Raw genomic sequence first — 23,920 nt, 5'->3', positions numbered from 1 at the left:
ATTTTGCGTTAACTTCAATTGACTTGCTATTGAAGACTCAAACAACTTATTTCTTTCTTCCTAAATTAGCAGTCAAACAAAAATGAGCTAACACATGACCAGCTAAACTGTGTCCATCATACAATGTTTGAGAATAAAGAAAGGTGAAGGACTCAGTCATGTTTATCCGCTCAGGTCTACAAAAATTCTAATGCTGCTCTTAGAAAAAAGAAAATCAACCATTTTGGAAATGTTTGTTGTGACAGAATGAGAGCACCAACATGCCATAGAATCAAAATATGGGTTTAATTAACAAGAATCAACTTCTCACTAAGAAACCTGTTGGTGTGAATTTGGTTGGAGTTTGAAACCCCGACCTATCTGGTTATCTGTTTAGCTGGCTTCACATCTAATTTTTGTTATTGGCTGCCTCGTAAGGAAAGAAGACGGAATTCAAAGGACCAAGTTCTAAAAAATGAGGCAATTAAAATGTAGGGGAAAACGTTTGATGAAAAGGACAGAGCTGGGCACCCCGATCTAAATCATATATAGCATCAATCTTACTGGATCTCTGCATTTCAACTAATTTTACTGGATATACAGTACTGATAATTATTTTGGTAATGCTATTTTTTTACATATCTCAGCGATGTGTAACTTAGATTACCTGCCAATGCTAATATTGATCTGTGCAAGTCTGTGTTAGTGATTGTGTGTACTTCCTGTGTTTCCTGACCTTTGCTGAATGCGGCCAAGATTGGCATTGATTGGCTCCCCAAACCCTCACTGGGTAAGGTGCTTATACAGTAAAAAGGATAGATTGTTATTTAGCCATCATCTCTTTCCATTCTCTGAGATTTTAATTTATGTTTATGTTACATATGATCTTGTTGTCTACCCAGCTTTTTTTGTAGTTGTCTAAACTCAAGTAAAACATGTCTGAGGAAACAGCAAAGTAACTGCTATAGGCAAGGGGGAAACGTGAGTGCAAGTGGTCACTGTTATCTGACCGTAAAGCATGCATTACAGTCAAATCAGTAATGTGGCTTTTAGTCAGCTAGTAAGGTGAACTAAAAAAGAAACTCACTTAAATAATAGGTGAAAGTTAATTCCATGCTGACAAAGTGTGAAATATTAACATTTCACATTACGATCAACAAGCATCAAGATAAGAGCATTTTAAAAAGACAAGTTATTAACACAACATGAACAGTAATAACTAATTGATACTATACAAATGCAAATGGAAATACACACACAATACACAAATCCTTCAAGCAAACGCACATAAAACATATGCAACTCAGCAATAATGATATAAATTTAAGGTATACACTGAAAAATTATTCTTGATTACACAGGTCTGTGAAATTAATTTTATTTGCATTCACAAACACAGCAAAAAGTATAATTAGAATGTTTCCATCCATCACATCAAACTTAAATACAAAATTTAAAAGAAATGTAATTAAAATTTAAGAAATTACAGTATGTTTATGTATACAATACTGCACTAAATTACTTCAATATGAAAATATTTAGTCAATCTAATATTTTTAAACATATACTGTATGTAAAGAAAACGGGCGGCACGGTGGCGCAGTGGGTGGTGCTGCTGCCTCGCAGTTAGGAGACCCGGGTTCACTTCCCGTGTCTGTGTGGGTTTCCTCCGGTTACTCCAGTTTCCTCCCACAGTCCAAAGACATGCAGGTTAGGTGCTTTGGTGATTCTAAATTGACCCTAGTGTGTGCTTGGTGTGTGTGTGTGAGCATGTGCCCTGTGGTGGGCTGGCACCCTGCCCGGGGTTTGTTTCCTGCCTTGCGCCCTGTGTTGGCTGGGATTGTCTCCAGCAGACCCCTGTGACCCTGTAGTTAGGATATAGAGGGTTGGATGATGGATGGATGGATGTAAAGAAAACAATAATACATGTCACTTCTTAGTTTTGTCGTTTGTACACTTTTTCTGGTGCATCCCTATAAATCATTCAGCAGTAATCTGCCATCATACTGACATCCCAATGTCACTGGGATCTTCTTTCCATATCCTTGCCATCGTGATAGAATCTTTCAGCCTACACTTCCCTTACTGCTTCAAAAATGTTCAGAGAAAAATTTCAAATGTGAAATTTAAAAAGTGAACTTTGAGACCTATGTTGCAACCCAATTCTTTGAAATGAACAAATAAATTTTGCACTTTACAATTTGAATCTTTATTGTTACATGAAAGCACAGAAATGACTTCTACCTGTGTGAATGATACCCAAGCCTCTCGTTCCAGGTCATTCGTCGCTCTATCAAATTATACATCTGAAACCAGTTTTCTATTATCAGGTACAGCAAAAATGCCTACATTCAATTACCCACAGACAAACTTGAAAATGTTCGGCACAAATACATAAAACAGGCTCCATCTTTTGACTGGGCTTTCACAAACTGCTTCATTAAATCAAGCTTAAAAGGAAGTAGTGATAGCAGCACTTTATGTGGACCATGTTATGTGATAATGTTTTTGGCACCAAGTTGAAGGTTTTTTTCTAGTTGGCTATTCCATTTGAACTTTGCTCTGCTATCCTACTCACAGAGAAACATGGGAATTATGTATGCCCCGAATACTGACCGCAGAATACACAGAAATGTAAGATGATGTCCCCACGTATAAAACTTATTATTGAATAAAATAAATGGTTTGCTTTAAACACATTTTAACGGCACAAAATATTAAATTCGAATAAATCATCTGCAAAATAAAATGCAGATATTAAATCATCATGCAAAAACAATAAATAATAACTGACAGCTAAAAAAACGTTAAAAAAATGTTACATGATGGTGAAAAATGGATTTCATTTTTTAATTCAGCACCCAAAAATATATGGCTCATGGGGCTAAGAGCATGAACTGAAACACGATGAACCACCTAGATTGGGACCCGAGTGCAGTCAGCACCACAATGGAACAGTGTGTGGTATATTGTGGTGGCTGGAGTGCCAAACCTGCCACCGATCCCTAAGTATATATAAAAATCACATGAAATGAAATGAATATTTAATTTAATGATTATTCGTTTGAATGTTTAAGAATGTGAATTTTTTTCTTTTTGTTCAAGAATGCAGATGAAAATAATTAAAACAATATTTTATTAGCTTAATGTTGCAAATCTGTGTTACCCATCAATATTCTCCTCGATTCGTTCTTATAACATTAACTTAGACATAAAACTCCAGCAGGCTATACACCATTTATGAATACAATTAGAAAGAAAAACTGCTATGGAACTAAAACAAAGCACATAATACTGAAACAGCATCAAATCAAATACCATGCAAAATATCTAAATGATTACAAACTGCGAATATCAAAAGCCTATACACCTTTACTGAATTCCCATGTTTGTTGATGTAAATTTTGAAATCTAGGCAAATCATACCAATTAATTAGATCTTACAGCCAACGAAATTTACATGAAAAACAAATGGATAATGTGGAACAAAATATAAATGTCATATTTATGAAAATCCGCGCTATCGATAAAGGGCCCATGTCCGTTACCAGGTAGTAAGTGACTGACAGATTATGTGACACTTCAACCCGGAAGGGTTGATGAGTTTTGAAAAATGTAAATATAGGTGACGTAACATATGACGATTAAAAGATGCGCCTAACTTGTCGCATTAGTAGAAACGTAATGCTTTTTGATATAGTGGCCTCCAGCCGACGTGTAAATTAGTCCAGAATTGTCAGCAAAACGAAGATTTTTTTTGAAACGTTGTGTTTAGTCAAGTCGCTTATTTGTACAGCCATGTAACTGTGGAACGTAGTCAGGAAATTTTTTTAATTATCTGTGCGTGGTGCGGTGCCGCAGTTGAACATAGCGTGCTTGCAAACATGTTGCGTTGCAGGGTTTTGAAAAACGTCGTTACCTGTGCATCTCCGGTTAGCGTTAAGTATTTTGCTGTATCAGCGGCGCTCCACGTGCCCGATAACACAGCGAGCCAAAAGCACCTGGATCAAGAGCACGGAGAGAAAATGAAACCCAGCGACTACTCCGTCCTGCTATTCCCTGGGCAAGGCAGCCAGTTTGTGGGCATGGGAAAGGGACTGACTAAATATAACAACGTGAAAGAAATGTTCCAAGTAGCTGAAAAAATTCTCGGTTACGATTTGCTGTCGCTTTGTCTGAATGGGCCTGAGGAAGAACTGCGCAGAACAATCCATTGTCAACCCGCCGTGTTCGTCACATCTCTCGCAGCAGTGGAAAGGCTAAACCACGAGCAACCAGAAGTGAGTGTCGCGTGTTGGCAGATTTGAGTACTTGTCGAGTTCAGAGAAGACATTAAATGGCTTTGGGATGGTTAAGATCACCAAAGGAATAGTAGGAGCAAGTTTACAGAGACAACTTTTCCTGATTAGCAGCTTCAGTTTGAAGTATTTTTTTTTTCAGTATTTTAATTAGAATTTAGTTCGTGTCATCCCTGAGGCATAGCAGACTGGCAGACAAACTTTTCATCCGCCTATCTTCTTCGTCAATTATTCAGAGCAGGCTGGAGCCAATCCCGTTAAAAGCATGGAGCACAATCCGCCTATATAAGGCACTAAGACCCTTACCAGTGTAATTTATAGAGTAAGCAAGATACTATTAAAATGTTTCTTCTCGTCAAGACTATAGAATTCAGTTATTACAAATAAATACAGCACTGAGAAATACTGCTAGCAGGAATACTACCATTAAAAATTGTAAAATTATAAAGGAGATTAGACAAGCAGTACAGGGTAGTTTTTTTCATTCTTTCTAGGATTTTTAAAGTTAGTAGCCAACATAGTTATGGTAATGTCTCAACAATTATAAAAACCAAGAAAATGGGGATTTGTTATCATGGTCTGAATTAGTGTTTATCAACCCAAGATTGCTCATTAGCATAAGTTAAAAACAAACAAACCAGTCATTGTTTTAATAGTTTAGGATTCTGATTGCAGATTTCAGTCCTGCACCCAGTCAAAGGGGAATTTTACTGCTGCATACACGGGGAATTTAAAAGACTGACCCTAGTCCAGTTACAAGCTGATGACAACCTGGTATTTGCTGCATATTTCATTATGAAAGCCAACAAACATATACCTCAAGTGCCCCTTAGCATCACCCACTCCAAACTCTTCTAATTCCATATAAGCCTCACAGTATTTATATCAAAAACCTCAATCATAGAGGAATGGTAGGAAACCTACAGCCCAGAGTTTGTGAGGTATCGACTTGGGGTAACATAATGCGTGGCGAGCAGTGCCTGTTGCTTTCACCTGGGGTGTGATACTATCAAATGAAAACATGGAGCCTTCCAAACTATTAACACATTTGTAAACAAACCACTTACTAAAGTGTATCGTTTGACATTTTAAAATGGAAAAAATGAAAATCTTGAGGGTTTACAGAAAACATTCTAGCGTTTGTACATCAAACCAGCAGGCATTCGGGGCATTATCTCATTACATATTGGATTGCCAAATATAAGAAAGTTCACACAATTGCACAACAGCTCATCTTGCCTTGTTCAATAGACATGTGCACCTAAATTTTACAAGAGTTGGCTGACTGCAAACTAAAATATATCCTTCTGTGTACTCTTTTTCGCTAACCCCTGATTTTGATAAATTTGTGAAAATCAGAAATTCACAGGTTACCTAATTATAAAGACAAAGGGATACTAATTTTGATTCAGTATTAAACATTCCACAAAGCTACGTTTTTGCATGCAAAGAGTTGAATAAAAGACTTTTGGAACAGTAAGAGGTCTGGCATTAGAGGGTCTCAGTTGTTTTATATTTTTATGTGACATGAACCTTATGGATTAGGATTAAGGAGTGCTGGCACATCTGCATTGAAGTGGGTAATGCTTTGAAGTTAAATTATCATGGTTGGTTGAATGGTTAAATAGCTAAAACAAAACCTTTTAAACAGATCTTTTAAAACAGAAACTGTTTGAAATGAGAAACAGTAAAAAGTAAAATGCTAGTTAATTTGAGAAGAGTTAGTTCAAGAAGAACAGCTATTGAAAATGAGATTAAAGATCAGAATGTTCAGTCTTGTTATAAATGTTACAAATGTCAACTCACACACATATTTAAGGTCCATAGGGTCTGTGAAGGGAACGTTTATTACATTATACATACAAGCAATATTAACCTGCTTTATAGGGACATTATTTCAGTATTTTCTATCCAAGTTGAAGTTATTTCTTCACAAACAATGTATATATGCATTTGCCATGCAAAACTGTGTTGTCATTTTTAGCGCTTTCTTAAATTAAAAAAAAAAATCTTGGGGCATGGAGGAAAACCTTAAAAAAAGAAATACAGTACATCTATTTTTAAAGCCAAGATAGTTGTCAAATATTGAGCTGTGTCATTCATGTTTCAAACACATGTTTATGTCAACAAAAGGGATCTAGAAATAATCATTTTATTACATATTCCTGGTGCCATGTTTCTCATGGTAAGGATACATATTCTATTCACTTGTGTGAAGTTTCCTTACTCACGGAAGTAAATCCAATTAAAACCAACCATGTGGCACAAAAAGTTTACTGTGATTTTCAAGAAAGAAACACCCCCAATGCACAGCTGGTCTTCTTTTAAAATGCCCGAATCTTGTAATATTGGTGGGTGTTTTTTTTTGTTCAAAAATGATATGTATAAACTATTTTTCAAAATGTGTGTAAGCGCAAGACATGCGTCAATACTTGACAGCTGTCTTGGCTTGAAAAATTAATGTATTTAGTACGTTTTTAAACGTTTCCTCTGTGCTCCATATAATACAGTACATTATTAAAGTGTGTTTTTTTCACTTGTGGGGTTTTTCAAGGTAACCCAACTCCTTCCTGCATTCTAAAGAGGTACATTTTTAGCTAATTGGCATTTTATACTTTCCCTGGATGAGAGACTTCAGGTCTCTTTCCTGCTTTGGACCTCGTGCTGCCAGGATAGGTACTGCATCCTTTAAACGCTGTAGTGGGATAAGCGGGGTCAGAAAGTCAGTTAATAGATTATTTCTGACTTCTAGATTGACAATTTTATGTTGCCTACTGTGCTGGTGCCCTTGAGACATTGTAAAGTAGATGACTATTTTAGTTCAGGAGTAGTTTTCTGTTTAGGGTTGGGAAAGAGCACTCTGCCAACTTTGGCATAGATGGTTTCATTTAAAAGCTAATAAACTACACGTAAACAATGTGACTATTTTTTTCATTTGATCTTTTGTATTCAGCACTAGACTAGCATGAGCAAAATATTGCTATGTTTGTAATGTAATATCTGCTATACTCCACATTTTATTATGAGTATTAAAAGCACGCTGTTTGTTTAGTGTTTTAAGAATACTGTTTCTTTCCAGTGCGTATTATGCAGTAGCACCTCATACAGGTTAGAATATTTGCACAATGTCACACAATGAGATGATGGTGCAAATTAAAACTCACAGTTTTATGATTTATGTTAAGACAGCTTACTTGGTACAATGTAATTTTGTTGCAAAAGTATGACTACCCTTTTTTGTGTTTTTACTTATAAGGCAATTGAGAAGTGTGTTGCTACAGCAGGCTTCAGTGTGGGAGAATTTGCAGCTTTGGTATTTGCTGGAGCACTAGAGTTTGCTGAAGGTAAGGAAAGTTTTTGTTAGTTATGTTTCAGACTAAGCTCTGACATGAGAATTCTTGGTCAAAGCTTAACTTCAGAAAATACTGTGCTGAATACCTTTTGTATTAATTTTTACACATTAGTCTTTGTGCCATTGAATAAACTCAAATTTAAGTCAGTTTATCTTTTGATATACACTTATCAATGAAACTAAGTTATAAAACTGCAGGTTGATGAAAAAAATCAGTCTTATTCATGCAGAACAAATAAACAGTAATAAAATGTAAGTGGGGTGGAGTTAGCATTACTTTTGTGGCAAGTGAGAAGGATCCACATTGTTTATTAACATCAGCTTTTTAAAATAGTTTTGTTTGTCTAGGCGCGATCCCTTTTCCATCCTTTTCTCCATTTGATTTTGCTTTTGTAAAAGTGTTACAGTTTCTCACATTATTTCACTACTACTTATTCATCATTGTAAACAAACCTGAACAATCATCTGAAGATGGTGCCTATGTCCCAAAAGGCAGTATAGTTAGTCTTCTCACTAATTCCCTTTAGAACAAGAGGCACTGTTTGAAAGTGTCATCCATAGCTAGCACTGCAGTTTGTACTCTTTCTGCCAAATATCATATCAGCCAATTGTTGCTGTTTTTGGCCAGATACAGTATTTTTGGTGGCTATACAGTGCATCCCTAATAGAAACATATTGCATTTGTTTTTATTGGAGTATGAGATACCCATTGGTATTGGCAACATTTTAATATGTCTCAATGGTATTCATTTAAAGTCAGTTATCTTATTTTACTTAAGTTTTATTGGTTTATTATTTTAAATTGATACTATATTGTGTTTCAGATTATTAAATTGTCAAGTTTATGCATGTATAACTCAATTTTAACATACTTTAAATTCTCATCCACCTAAAATGCTACACTTTTCCTCACATTTTTCACTTTTCTCAACATTTGTTGGGAATGTCCCTATTGTTGGCTGTCTTTCAATTTACTCAAATAAACTGAAGGGTCCAAAAGGTTAGCAACAATTCATGCTTAGTTAACTAGGAACAGCATTAATAAATGGCTGTCAAGTTTGTAAATAATTTTTGGCCTGTTCCATATAAAGTGATTTTTGTTTCTAATTTTAAGTAAAATAAGACCTCCTTTTCTCCTTGTGTTATGGTACATGAGTTAGGAGTGCTTGTCTCATCGGCTGTTACCCCAGTCAACCCTGTAGTGAATTCCTGATTACTGTGATCTGTGATAGACATTCTAAGGTTTGAGTCAGGGACATTCACAGAACATGTGGCCCAGTGAAGAAGGTGTGTAATGACATCACTGACAGTTGGGATCTTGGTGTTGTTTTGGAAAGTCAGAGTGGTGGAAAATATATGTGATGTTCAGTTTTGAGTTGGATTAGAGTATATTTCACTAAAATTGATGAACAATGTGTTTATATGTAGGGCTAACTTCCATTCATTATCTAAAAGTTTAATTGAAAGGTCTTGTTTTACGCACTGTTTCAGATCATCTAGTATTTCAATTTTTTCAAAGCACCAGAATAGTTTGGCAATACTGTCTTATTTGCAGCTAGAAAGTACAGTCATATGAAAAAGTTTGGGAACCCCTCTTAATTCTTTGGATTTTTGTTTATCATTGGATGAGCTTTCAAAGTAGCAACTTTTTTAAATATATGACATGCCTTATGGAAACAGTAGTATTTCAGCAATGACATTAAGTTTATTGGATTAACAGAAAATATGCAATATGCATCATAACAAAATTAGACAGCTACATAAATTTGGGCACCCCAACAGAGATATTACATCAATACTTAGTTGAGCCTCCTTTTGGAAATATAACAGCCTCTAGACGCCTCCTATAGCCTTTGATGAGTGTCTGGATTCTGGATGGAGGTATTTTTGACCATTCTTCCATACAAAATCTCTCTAGTTCAGTTAAATTTGATGGCTGCCAAGCATGGACAGCCTGCTTCAAATCATCCTATAGATTTTTGATGATATTCAAGTCAGGGGACTGTGACAGCAATTTCAGAACATTGTACTTCTCCCTCCACATGAATGCCTTTGTAGATTTCGAACTGTGTTTTGGGTCATTGTCTTGTTGGAATATCCAAACCCTGCGTAACTTCAACTTTGTGACTGATGCTTGAACATTATCCTGAAGAATTTGTTGATATTGGGTTGAATTCATCTGACCCTCGACTTTAACAAGGGCCCCAGTCCGTGAACTAGCCACACAGCCCCACAGCATGATGGAACCTCCACCAAATTTGACAGTAGGTAGCAGATGTTTTTCTTGGAATGCAGTGTTCTTCTTCCGCCATGCAAAGCACTTTTTGTTATGACCAAATAACTCAATTTTTGTCTCATCAGTCCAAAGTACTTTGTTACAAAATGAATCTGGCTTGTCTAAATGAGCATTTGCATACAACAAGCGACTCTGTTTGTGGCGTGAGTGCAGAAAGGGCTTCTTTCTCATCACCTACCATACAAATTTTCTTTGTGCAAATTGCGCTGAATTGTAGAACGATGTACTGATACACCATCTGCAGCAAGATGTTCTTGCAGGTCTTTGGAGGTGATCTGTGGGTTGTGTGTAACCATTCTCACAATCCTGCGCATTTGGCGCTCCTGTATTTTTCTTGGTCTGCCAGACCTGGGTTTAACAGCAACTGTGCCTTCCATTTCCTGATTACATTCCTTACAGTTGAAACTGACAGTTTAAACTTCTGAGATAGCTTTTTGTAGCCTTCCCCTACACCATGATACTGAACAGTCTTTGTTTTCAGATCTTTTGAGTGTTGCTTTGAGGATCCCATGCTGTCACTCTTCAGAGGAGAGTTAAAGGGAAGCACAACTTGCAATTCACCACCTTAAATACCTTTTCTCGTGATTGGACACACCTGTCTATGACGTTCAAGGCTTAACAAGCTAATCCAACCAATTTGGTGTTGCAAGTAATCAGAATTGTGCAGTTACTTGCATTAAAATCAGCAAAATTACAAGGGGACCCAAATTTTTGCACAGCCAGTTTTTCACATTTGATTTAATTTCATACAACTAAATACTGCATCACTAAAAATTTTTGTTTGGAAAACACCCCAGTACTCAGATATTTCTAGGAAATGAAAGACATACCACTGTTATCTTTTTTGTTGAAAGTAGAGTAAATTATTATGCAGGCTGAGAGGGGTTCCCAAACTTTCTCATATGTCTGCCTTACAGTTAGGTCCATAAATATTTGGACAGAGACAACTTTTTTCTAATTTTGGTTCTGTACATTACCACAATGAATTTTAAATGAAACAACTCAGATGCAGTTGAAGTGCAGACTTTCAGCTTTAATTCAGTGGGGTGAACAAAACGATTGCATAAAAATGTGAGGCAACTAATGCATTTTTTAACACAATCCCTTCATTTCAGGGGCTCAAAAGTAATTGGACAAATTAAATAACTGGAAATAAAATGTTCATTTCTAATACTTGGTTGAAAACCCTTTGCTGGCAATGACAGCCTGAAGTCTTCAACTCATGGACATCACCAGATGCTGAGTTTCCTCCTTTTTAATGCTCTGCCAGGCCTTTACTGCAGCGGCTTTCAGTTGCTGTTTGTTTGTGGGCCTTTCTGTCTGAAGTTTAGTCTGCAACAAGTGAAATGCATGTTCAATTGGGTTAATATCAGGTGACTGACTTGGCCATTCAAGAATTTTACACTTCTTTGCTTTAATAAACTCCTGGGTTGCTTTGGCTGTATGTTTTGGGTCATTGTCCATCTGTATCACGAAACGCCGCCCAATCAATTTGACTGCATTTAGCTGGATTTGAGCAGACAGCATGTTTCTGAACACCTCAGAATTCATTCGGCTGCTTCTGTCCTGTGTCACATCATCAATAAACACTAGTGTCCCAGTGCCACTGGCAGCCATGCACGCCCAAGCCATCACACTGCCTCCACCGTGTTTTACAGATGATGTGGTATGCTTTGGATAATGAGCTGTTCCACGCCTTCTCCATACTTTTTTCTTGCCATCATTCTGGCAGAGGTTGATCTTGGTTTCATCTGTCCAAAGAATGTTTTTCCAGAACTGTGTTGGCTTTTTTAGATGTTCTTTAGCAAAGTCCAATCTAGCCTTCCTATTCTTGAGGCTGATGAGGGGCTTGCACCTTGCAGTGCACCCTCTGTATTTACTTTCATGCAGTCTTCTCTTTATGGTAGACTTGGATATCGATACGCCTACCCCATAGAGAGTGTTGTTCACTTGGTTGGCTGTTGTGAAGGGGTTTCTCTTCACCATGGAAATGATTCTGCGATCATCCACCACTGTTATCTTCCGTGGACGTCCAGGTCTTTTTGCATTGCTGAGTTCACCAGTGCTTGCTTTCTTTCTCAGGATGTACCAAACTGTAAATTTTGCCACTCGTAAAATTGTAGCAATTTCTCGGATGGTTTTTTTCTGTTTTCGCAGCTTAAGGATGGCTTCTTTCACCTGCATGGAGAGTTCCTTTGACTGCATGTTGTCTGTTCACAGCAAAATCTTCCACATGCAAGCACCACACCTCAAATCAACTCCAGGCCTTTTATCTGCTTAATTGATAATGACATAACGACGGACTTGCCCACACCTGTCCATGAAATAGCCTTTGAGTCAATTGTCCAATTACTTTTGAACCCATGAAATGAAGGGATTGTGTTAAAAAATGCTTTAGTTGCCTCACATTTTTATGCAATCGTTTTGTTCACCCCACTGAATTAAAGCTGAAAGTCTGCACTTCAACTGCATCTGAGTTGTTTCATTTAAAATTCATTGTGGTAATGTACAGAACCAAACTTAGAAAAAAGTTGTCTGTGTCCAAATATTTATGGACCTAACTGTAAATATAAAGGAAAGTATAGGAAACCTGGTAATTTTGTTTAAAAAAAAAAAGTCTCACGCTTGTACTGTATTTTTTTAAAATAATGAAAGATTACATTTGAGGCACAGTTGTTACAATACTCTTTTACTTTGTTTATATTACATCCATTGTCAAAAAAGAAACAGTCAGAAGATCACCTGTGAAATATAAAAACAGTGTAACACAATGATAGCTTTCGTAGAGGTGGAGAAGGGAATGAGTTGGGAATTGATAGGCAAGACTGAATATTTAGCATATATGTGGTTAGGACTGTAATTTTGACCATGAAAGTGATGAATTTGGGCTAATAGTATTAATGATATGGATGGAAGTAGTGTGTAGAAAGGTACAGAAATTGAAGCTTATGCCTGCCAGTGATCCTGTAGCAATCAGAAAAAGAGTGGAAATACAGTGATCCCCTGCTATATCGCGGTTCAGCTATTGCGCCTCTGCTACATCACAGATTTATTATTATTATTACTAGGGGGCTCCGCCCCCTGCTCAGTTCACTCGCCCACCCCCGGGTTTGGTTTACCGGATTAACAATTTAAAGAGATTGTTATTTTCATGGGAATTGTTACATATGCATTATTTTCATTTTTACTTTAAAACTTTTGTAAAAACAATATTTGTCCTTTATTTCTTGCACCGGGTATGGATAAATCTCTTTCTCGTGGGACTTATAATGCTGCTCATGTTGTGAAGGAAGGGTCTGAACGCACAGTAAAGAGATGCGATTGGTTCAGTTGCTAGCCAGCTGTGTGTTCGGCTTGGCGCGCTTTGCATCAATCATTTAAAAGCCTGTACAGCAGCTGTCCTCTTGCCACTTCACGTCTCTGCTGCTAGCATTCTGAAGGGGTTGGGGGGAGGGGGTGCAGTGTCTCACGGGTTTTGCTTCCTAAGGTTGTAATGTATAGTCTTGCGTGTCGTTAAAGTGTCTCTCCAAAATGATCTGGTCTCGATTGCTTCGCTCAACCCCCCGGAGGTGCGCTATGCTCCTGCCACTTTGCATCTCTCCGGCTCACAATGGCGGGGGGGGGGGCTGAACGCATGCTAAGAAGAAGTGGACGGATCAGCTACTGGCTTTGTGCTGCTTCTGCCAAGTTGTGTGTTCTGTTTGTTACTCTGCACGTCGATCATTTAAAAGCCTGTAAAGCAGCTGTCCTTCTGTCTCTCTTGCGTGACGTTAAAGTGTCTCTCATGGGATGTCAAATTATCTTCCGAGAAGATCACGCTTCGTCTCCCTGGTCCTCCTTCTAAGATTTTTTTTTTATAAAAGAGAGACGTTACTGATATCCTTAGCCTGACATCCACATATCATATGTGTTAACAAAGTGTGTTTTAATAAGTTTACATGTGTTTAAAGCGAGTGGAAAGGGTATTTTAAGGCTTAAACTATAACAAAAACCTTTTATTTGTATGGTCTTTCTATAACATGGATTTTCACCTATCACTGGTGGGTCTGGAACGTAGCTTCCACAATAGGTGGGGGAATCACTGTATATACAAAATTAACCAAATGTTCATATTTAAAGTAAATAGCTAATGGGGCTAGATATCCCATAAAAAGTGACATCAATCTGTCTTTGAACCTGTTTAATTAATTTCAGGATCATGTGGGCTGGAGACATTCCCCAGCAGCACCTGATTCAAGTTAGGAATCTGCTCTGTACTGTATGTGACATCTGTTCATCATGGTGGATATTGACATGTAATATTATTTGGATTAGCTATACATTACAATGAACAGTGAACTGCATGTTATATTTCATTTACTCACCTGAAAAAATAAAAATTACTAGCCAACCTGCGGCGTGGCATACGCCGCATAATTATTTATTGATGGGTGAACACTTCCTGAAAGACACAGTTGTCCAAATGGTGTGGGTTTGAGGATACGACTGTGAGTGAATGAAAAGATGGAACTCTGGAGAGAGCAACATACAATTGTCCGTGACTGAAAATGGGATACGCACAACAGAGCCCTGCCCGCCAACTCTAACCCTCCTCCCGCGTCATGCTCATGTGCCCGCACGCAACACCTCACCAAACACCGTCTCAGTCGCTTTCGTCTCTGCTACAGTCCACATGCACCTCTGAGCCACGTTGACTTTTCATTGTTCTTTTCGGTTCCGGCTGCTTTTAGCGTATCCCATGGTCTCTGTCTTGTGTGCTATGGTCGGCTGCTTAGTGAATTATACAGGGAAATCTGGGGAATAAGGACAGTTTGTGAGGTAGCAGCTGCGATAGTTTTACACTCCAGTACATTGCGATGAATGCTGGTAACAGTCAGGCGGGTGGGCAGGCAGGCAGGCGGACAAGCCAACAAAAACACTATGCTTTTAGTATGGTATGAATCAGGTTTTTGTAGACAAAGGTTTTCCCCGTTCCTGCAGAACCATCTAAGAAGAAGCATGTTTGTCGTGGATGGGAATCGCTGTGTGCAGCGTGTAAAACAGTTTACAAGGGTGGACGCGGTCGTGCGTATCCCATGACGCAGGAGGAGGGTTAGAGTTGGCGGGTGGGGCTCTGTCTTGCGTGCGTGCGCGCGCATCCCATGGTCGGGTGACTTGGTGGATTATATATAGAAAAGCAGCCGGAACCGAAAAGAACAATGAAAAGTCAACATGGCTCAGAGGTGCATGTGGACTGTAGCAGAGACAAAAGCGACTGAGGTGGTGTTTGGTGAGGTGTTGCGTGCTGGCACATGAGCAGGCAGTGTGCATGCCTCGAGAGCGAGGATGGACTCGGGAGGAGGGTTAGAGTTGGTGGGCGGGGCTCTGACGTGCATATCCCATGACGCGGGAGGAGGGTTAGAGTTGGCAGGCGGGGCTCTGTCGTGCGTATCCCATGGTCTTAGAGATGGTGGGCGGGGCTCTGTCGTGCATATCCCATGGTCTTAGAGATGGTGGGCGGGGCTCTGTCGTGCATATCCCATGGTCTCTGTCTTGCGTGCCATGGTCGGCTGCTTAGTGAATTGTTGGCGGGCGTGGCTTTGTCTTGCGTGCGTCTTGCTTGCCATGGACTTAGTGAATTATATATATAGATTGTTGGGAACACAACAATACAGAAAATGTAACTTCTGGTCCTGAGTGCACTGCAACTTAAACAAACATTTGTACAGATACACATGATTATTTGGCATTCCCTCATCCCATTTTCATGTTAACATATGAGTAATTATAAAATTTGTTTGTTTTTTCTGCCTTTATGTTATGATATTCAGTAGTTGTACAAAATAAATTGTTATATGATTACTTACAAAGGTGACTGTTCATTTTTATTTTAGCATTGTTTGCTGTAAGACTGCGTGCTGAAGCAATGCAGCATGCTTCTGAGATTGCTTCCAGTGGAATGCTGTCAGTTGTGGGAAGTCCTCAATCGAAGTATAATCATGCTTGTGTAGAAGCACAAAACTACTGCAAGGAACTGGGAATGGAGAATCCTGTTTGTACAATTGCAAGCTATTTGTTCCCAGACGGAAGAGTCATTGCAGGACATTTACAGGTAATTCTTTACATCTGGTATAAAAGCAAATGTTGCCGTTTCTTGTGAATTAGCATTAATTGATATTAGCAGTAATTTTGAGATGTGAATTTAGTGTTAACATAACAACTGTGCCTCACTCACATAAACATAAAGATTATGTTAGCACTCATGTGTTCATATCTGTCCAAAGGTGCTATAGGTTTACATTTAAAGGCATCTTAAACATTTGACTAGGGCAGGTCCAGCATGTTGTACCCACGAGCTGAACATGACACATACAGATAGACGTTTATCATTGTTCTTTCCATAGTCACTTGGTTGAAATCACCACATATTTTACTGCAGGGTCAGAATGATTCCTTATCAGAGTGTGGATAACAATGTGAATCATTTCTGGTTGCTGTGTATAAATTTGCAGAGTGAGCAATATAAACATTAATCAGGATGTTGTAACATACCTACCTAGACAGATAACGTTGACAAATTCCTACAGCCAAAATTTCAGTGCCTAGATTACAGGTTTTACTTTTAATTGTAATTACGCTCCCTTTTACACCATTACTAAGTCATATTGATGACCAATCCACTCTCCTGCGTTTTTCACACCACACCAGGTTTTTTGTCTGCTTGTATTAGATGATATCTGTCAAGCATTTAAATATTGTCAGGTATATCAGGTTGAAACCAGCTCATTGTAATACAGAAAATGCCATGCACTTTGACTTGCAGTTTGGACTGGTAGTTCATCCATCTTATTTGAAAGCGAACTAACATTTCCCATTACAGTCAATATTGGGCCAGTATATCTCTTGGAATGTAGGGTTACATTGTGAATAGCCCAAACTTCTCCCAGGCGGCAGACACTTTTGTACTGTAATCTTTATTGAAGAGAGAAGTGATTACGTCTTTAGTCATCATCTTTTTTCTTACTACTTCCAGGGCATCTTGGAACTTCTCTGATAGTTCTTTGTCTTCCTATGATGCAATGGTGTATATAGGTTACTGTATATTTTCAATACTGTTATCTGTGTACTTAACTATCCGTGGACACCCTTAACAGAATATGTAGTGGCCCCTGTGACCCTGAATTGAACAAATCATGTCATGATTGTGAGTGGATGTACTGTAAATAATGAGAATGAACTAATCATGAACTTCTCAGATGGCTAAAATAACTGCTAACGATAAAGCAAAATCCTGCCTTTACCAGAATATAAATTTTCCTTTTATCTGATCATTTTTTCATTTTTACAGTTGAATTGTATTTTTCCATTAATAAATGTCAATGCGACACTTAAGTATTTAAACGTTGTTCTTTTTGATTTAAAAAGGTTTTCAACATTAAAGTAAAGTAAATGTAAAAATAACTACAGGTGTCCAGCACTATCCAAAAGTACAATGTTCCTATGAAACCTTTTGTGAGTTGAAATTATGTAAAGCGAAGAAGTAATTACCATTAACTTATATGGGAAAAAGTTTTAAGCATTCCTAGATCTAAAAAATAACCTACCAAATCATATCAAACAATACATAAAACCTAAATTGTGACTAATATATAGTAAAACCAGGAATGATATGATATATACACAGCCTATATAAATGAATGTACAGTCTAGTTTCTCTAATCTGAATCAGACAGACAGTGCACACACTGGAAGGTTGAGAGGTGGTGGTGGTGGTAATGATGATGGTGTGTCAGTCTGAGTTGTTGGACGTTGCACTGGTGGGAGGTAAAGGAGACTGATGTAGGAGAGAGTTGGAAAAGAGCCATCCATTAACATGTCATCGTCGCCTGAATCCTTCAGGGCAGGCAGGTCACTAATGTCTACACCTTCTGTGTTTACCTGCCTCAGTGTTGAAAGTGAAGGTTCGTTGTCTCTTGTGACTGATGTGTAAAGTTTAAAATATGACAGTAATGCTTGACTGCTTAACCTCACACAGTTTTCTACCGTACAATTCTTTGTAGACACCCAAAAAAAATCCCACAGACCAGCCATAAACCTATGTGCCTTTTCAGAATTAAAGTCATATTTTTGTGCAATCATTGCAGCACTGTTGGTTGTAGTGAAAATCTTATGCAGGTGCTTCATGTTCAGTTCATGGTCAGCTTCACTTTCAGGTGGCTTACAACTTCGTTTGGTGTTCGATTTGTATCCTGTCCTCTTGATCTGTCAGTTCTTGGCCATGAAGTGCCAACATCTCTTTAACTTCATCTCTGTAAGATTGCACAAAATAAACTGAGATACCATAAAGCACAAGTGCTCACAAACAAGTCAGCGCTATGGCAGATTGATTTTGAGTGTACCTCTGGGGAAAGAGTTTGGTGCACACCCCAAGCAGCGAGAGTGGCACCAAGCTGTACTCTCGTCGATCAAGTGCGCACTTCCTCTGTAACAGCTCGCTTTTTCCATACAAGCAAAAATCATCTTTGGTTATCAAAAACTGGCACATACTGTAAAGTAAATGTTTCATAAAAGCAAAGTGTTGTAAAGCAAACTTTCGAAAAGAGGAGGATACTTGTATTATAATATAGTTGTGGTGATCTGCTAGTTTAATCATTAACAGATGACCAAATGTTTAGTTAGAAATAGCGCAAAAATAAAATTCATTCATTTCATGTTTGTAATAATTTGATAAGTTTATATATGGGCGTGTGCAATTAATAATATTATCCCTAAAATACCAGAATACATAATATAGGTAAAGTGAAACTGAAGATCACTTTAAAAGTCGAGAAAAAAGGTGAGCATCTTGTAGAAGGTGCAACAAGGTTATGATGTTCCAGGACATCTTTGTGCTATTTTGTCTCAGTTTGTGAGGAGTGAGAATTGTGTTTTCATACTTGGCATTAATGAAATAATCATTGTACAGCCAGGGTCTGGATAGTATCCAGTTTGGGAAGCTAATAGTTGCATCTGTGTTTTCAGATTAAATTGCCCTCTTGTTCTCATCAGATTGTGATATCTGATGAGCACTGCAGTGATTTCCATCCATCCATCCATTTACCAACCCGCTGAATCCGAACACAGGGTCACGGGGGTCTGCTGGAGCCAATCCCAGTCAACACAGGGCACAAGGCAGGGAACCAATCCTGGGCAGGGTGCCAACCCACCGCAGACTGCAGTGATTTGCAGTTAATAAATTAAATTTATGTGTGATATGATTGGTATGAGAATTTCCACCTCCATATCAGAAGTTATGGTCTTCATCCAGAAAAGAGTGGTCTGTTTCCACAAGTATGGAGTGATCATTTACCCCAAGCAGAACAGTTTGTGGTCTTCATGGGGGTAGAGGGGATTGTGAGATTAGAAGTTTTATGGACGCTGTATCGTACCATGCTGGTGAATCAGAAGTTAGATTCTCAGATTAAGTTTTCAACTTCTTGGTCAGTCAGCATCTCTGTCCTCATTTATTGGTCACAAGCTTTGGGTAGTGACTGAAAGAATGAGATTGAAACTACTGGTGGAAATGAGGTTCCTGCAAAGGACTGCTTGTTCTCTATGATAGTTCGAGGAGCTTAGCATATGGCATGACCTCAAAATAGAATGGATGGTTTTCCAGATCAAGATGTGGTTCATGTACAGTATGTAGCAGGATGCCCCCTGGTTGTGTCCCATGGAGGTGTAAGAAGAAGAAGGGATTATATCTCTTGAATGGCCTGGGGCTTCTGGGAACGCACAGGAGGAGCTAGAAAAACTTGGTAGGGAAAGAGTGCTGATCAGTCCATCCTGGCATTGTTGTCACTGTTGCCTTCACCAGGAAAGGTAGAGGGATAATGAATGAGTAAAGCATAAATCTGGTGGCATTTACAATTTTCTGCAAATATTTAATAAGACAATTTGTTCTGGTTTTCAGGCACTGGAATATTTACAGAAGAATTCACGCAAGTTTCATTTCCTTCGCACTAAAATGCTTTCTGTGAGTGGGGCATTTCACACATCACTTATGCAATCAGCTGTGGAACCACTGTCACATGTTTTACAAAAACTGGACATAAAAAAGCCAGGGATTTCAGTCTTCTCTAATGTGAATGCTAAAAAATATACATCCACTGGAAGTATTCACCGTTTGCTCCTTGAACAGCTTATTTCCCCCATAAAATGGGAACAAACCATGCATGCCATTTATGAACGTCAACAAGGCACAGACTTTCCAACAACATTTGAAGTAGGACCAGGAAATCAACTTGGATCTATGTTGCAGAAGTGTAATTTAAAAGCTTGGAGAGCATATAAGCATATTGATGTACAAACAGAGTAAATAAAATCATAGATGAAATCAATAGATTCCTCTGATCTCCATTGGTTTGACAGTGTGTAAAAACTATATGGCTGAATGAACAGAATGAAAAATTTAAAACTCTGCAGTTTTTATACTTTGCATGGACTTAACTGGAAGACCAAAGAATAATTCACAATGATTTGTTATAACTATTGTCTTCATTATCAGACACATACTGATGTGTGAATGATTACATTTATTGCCAAACAACATTTTTGATTTTGGGCATCAAAGAAGATGGCATTGCAAGGTGTCTATTTCTGAGGCATCCAGTTTGATAAATATCTGTATTTATATTTAAGATGTTCATGTGAAAAATATCTTGCAACTATTTGGAAACTGGACCTGGTGTTTTGTTAGGTGGCATGTTAAATGTCACTTGGACAGGGGTTTTATGCTATTATAAGAGTAAAAGTTATGTCTTTATTTGGTCTTGATCATTAATACTTTATCACTGATGATGAACTGTTTGAGTAAGCAAATGAAAAAGCCTTTTTTGTGGTTTATGAAGTTGTTTTGGAGATGTGGATTCTGGTTTAGGCGTGTTATCTCACACCATACTTCCTCCTTTTCCCAGATGCCATGGTAATGATTATTAATACACTTGCTTTCCTTCAATTTATTCTTTTACTATAGAGTAGATTTCACTTTGCTGACATTTTAGAGATCAAGCTGTTGATAACTACATGAATATAATAAAAATTACTTCAGCCCAGACAGATTGCCACCCAAAGCCCAGGTTGGCATCTGCTAAGCCATGTAATCCACACTCTACTTTTTAGACCCTGTTCCACCGACTTTAGACATGTTTGAAACAAAAAGGTGTGTGGCTAAGCAAGGAAGGCTGGCACTTCCCAATTTTATCTGATCAGCACACAATTGCTGGAACATAAAGTAGACCATCTACATAATAGAATTTCTACATTGCCTTATATTAGAGGCTGTTCCATTGTGTGTTTTTGTTAAATGTAGCTAAGCCTACTGATAGCTGCCCAGGCAGTCAACCCCATCTGGATAAACTATATACAGCTGTGACCGTAAACACTGAGGATTCTGGTAAAACTTGTTGGGGGGTTTGGGGTCTGCACTCCTAGAAAAACAGTAGTGTAGTGGTTCATGGACACAGAGGTAATAAACACCATTACATTTACCAGGGAATTACACTGTAGCTTACTGGCAAGCTTTTCACATCCCTCTCCTCAATTACTATGTGTGCTAAAATATGTGCGCAATATGGTGAATGTGAGGAATACTTATCTGGACACTGCTGCTGTCATTGATGGGATTTTATTCATTGCTGTCTCAAGTATCAATATCTCCTCACCCTCAACAGGAAATTAAACACAGGAACACTGCTACAGAAACCTTACGAATGCTTATTGGACAGTTTCTATACTAAATCTTGGCAAATTGGACTATATATGAGAAGGGGCCCATTGCTATAAGTTTTAATGTGTGCATATATATATTAGTCATCTTCAAATTACTCTCCTTGTGATGCAATACACATGGTCCTAGAGCTTCTCTCATTCCTGTTATCATTTCTTGTACTCCTCTTTTGTTACCTTGTCCAGAGCTTCCTGCATTTTTTTTTCCTGTGTTTCTATCATGGTAGCAAATCTTCTTCCATTCAGTCTCAATTTTAGTTTCGGGAGCAAAAAGAAGTCACAGGGGCAAGATCTCACCAATACAGAGGGTACAAAGCAACAACCACCTTGTTTTTGATCAAAATCTCTTTGACCAATAATGTGGTGTGTGCAGTTGCATTGTCATGGTGCAATATGTAGCATGTGCTACTGCTTTGGACGGTTTCATTTCCTGACACGTCAGGAGTTCCGTGTAATATCATTGATTAACAAATCTGCTCACAGGGATCAAAATCTTTTATCAATAAGTTAATCAGTTTTGAATAAAAGCGATCACCATTGTCTCTTGAAAATCTGCACTGGTGGTTTGGAGAAGCAAAATCGGTAAAGTCACCTGCACAATTTAAGAATAAACACCAGAAATATGCACTCGATCAACTGTGTTATGTCACACTTGTAGGTTCGCAATACACAGTGGCATATATGTCTGCTGCGCCCTACTCCTTTGCTACTGACAGATTATGGGAATTTTTGGGTTGTCCAGAATTCAATCCACGTTGAGAAATTAAAAGAAGAACCACACACTTTCAAATAAGTTGAAAGATGGACAAAGAGTACACTGGCCAATTGTTTTGAGGCTTTGGACATGGACTTGGTCAGAGAATGCACTGAAACAATCCGCTGCTACTCCTACTGGCACATCTTCTCTGTCTGTGTGCATTATCCTATCATCTGAGTGTTCTCAAATAAGAAGCTATGGTTAACGGTGAGATCTGCTACAAAATAGGTACCTTAGTAAAGCTTTTAAGTCTGGAAGTGAGAGGCTATACAGAACAGCTAACAATGCACTATCAAAAGCCATCATAGATCCTAAGCAAATATGTTAAATGGAATTCAAAGCCCACTACTTGAGTAATGACTCCTTTACAGCAATGACAAAAAATAACGAAATTAATACCACCATTACAAACAATCATACCACTCTTCCAGGCAAATTAAAACCTTCTATGGTAGCTTTGACACGTTGAAGAATGACAAACCAAGCCAAGCTCAGAGGAGTTATTGAAGAATGTGATTACAAATACAACCTGCCAAAATGAAATTTTAATTCAGGATTCCTCAGCTTTATTCTTCATGAGAGACTGGACTGCTGCTTCTTTGGATTTATGGGAGCCTGCTACGGTGGCTTAGACATCATCCCATGGGAGATACAGTGCATCCAGAAAGTATTCACAGCGCATCACTTTTTCCACCTTTTGTTATGTTACAGCCTTATTCCAAAATGGATTAAATTCATTTATTTCCTCAGAATTCTGCACACAACACCCCATAATGACAACGTGAAAAAAGTTTACTTGAGGTTTTTGCTAATTTATTAAAAATAAAAAAACTGAGAAATCACATGTACATAAGTATTCACAGCCTTTGCTCAATACTTTGTCGATGCACCTTTGGCAGCAATTACAGCCTCAAGTCTTTTTGAATATGATGCCACAAGCTTGGCACACCTATCCTTGGCCGGTTTCGCCCATTCCTCTTTGCAGCACCTCTCGAGCTCTATCAGGTTGGATGGGAAGCGTCGGTGCACAGCCATTTTAAGATCTCTCCAGAGATGTTCAATCGGATTCAAGTCTGTGCTCTGGCTGGGCCACTCAAGGACACTCCTTTGATATCTTGGCTGTGTGGTTAGGGTCGTTGTCCTGCTGAAAGATGAACCGTCGCCCCAGTCTGAGGTCAAGAGTGCTCTGGAGCAGGTTTTCATCCAGGATGTCTCTGTACATTGCTGCAGTCATCTTTCCCTTTATCCTGACTAGTCTCCCAGTTCCTGCCACTGAAAAACATCCCCATAGCATGATGCTGCCACCACCATGCTTCACTGTAGGGATGGTGTCGCGTTTCCTCCAAACGTGATGCCTGGCATTCACACCAAAGAGTTCAATCTTTGTCTCATCAGACCAGAGAATTTTCTTTCTCATGGTCTGAGAGTCCTTCAGGTGCCTTTTGGCTAACTCCATGCGGGCTGCCATGTGCCTTTTGCTAAGGAGTGGCTTCCGT

General features: G+C 38.5%; 1 protein-coding gene across 1 annotated transcript; it reads left to right on the top strand.

Moving 5' to 3' along the window:
* The first annotated feature begins 3,626 nt into the window (after window positions 1–3,626).
* mcat (malonyl CoA:ACP acyltransferase (mitochondrial)) lies at window positions 3,627–20,561 on the top strand. The gene is made up of 4 exons (XM_028816999.2): window positions 3,627–4,259; window positions 7,534–7,621; window positions 15,799–16,016; window positions 19,854–20,561. The coding sequence occupies exons 1-4, from the start codon at window positions 3,864–3,866 to the stop codon at window positions 20,256–20,258; spliced, it is 1,107 nt and encodes a 368-aa protein (XP_028672832.1). The 5' UTR covers window positions 3,627–3,863; the 3' UTR covers window positions 20,259–20,561.
* The last annotated feature ends 3,359 nt before the right edge of the window (window positions 20,562–23,920 follow it).

This window comes from Erpetoichthys calabaricus, chromosome 1 (genome assembly GCF_900747795.2).
Source record: "Erpetoichthys calabaricus chromosome 1, fErpCal1.3, whole genome shotgun sequence".
Classification (NCBI taxonomy): Eukaryota; Metazoa; Chordata; class Cladistia; order Polypteriformes; family Polypteridae; genus Erpetoichthys; species Erpetoichthys calabaricus.
This window is presented reverse-complemented; position numbering and strand designations above follow the sequence as displayed.

Bases quoted from the DNA above. Each gene is read 5' to 3' on its own strand.
- mcat (XM_028816999.2), top strand. From the start codon at position 3,864: ATGTTGCGTTGCAGGGTTTTGAAAAACGTCGTTACCTGTGCATCTCCG. The intron at 4,260-7,533 runs GTGAGTGTCGCG...TTTACTTATAAG, and splicing joins TAAACCACGAGCAACCAGAA to GCAATTGAGAAGTGTGTTGC. The intron at 7,622-15,798 runs GTAAGGAAAGTT...TTTTTATTTTAG, and splicing joins AGCACTAGAGTTTGCTGAAG to CATTGTTTGCTGTAAGACTG.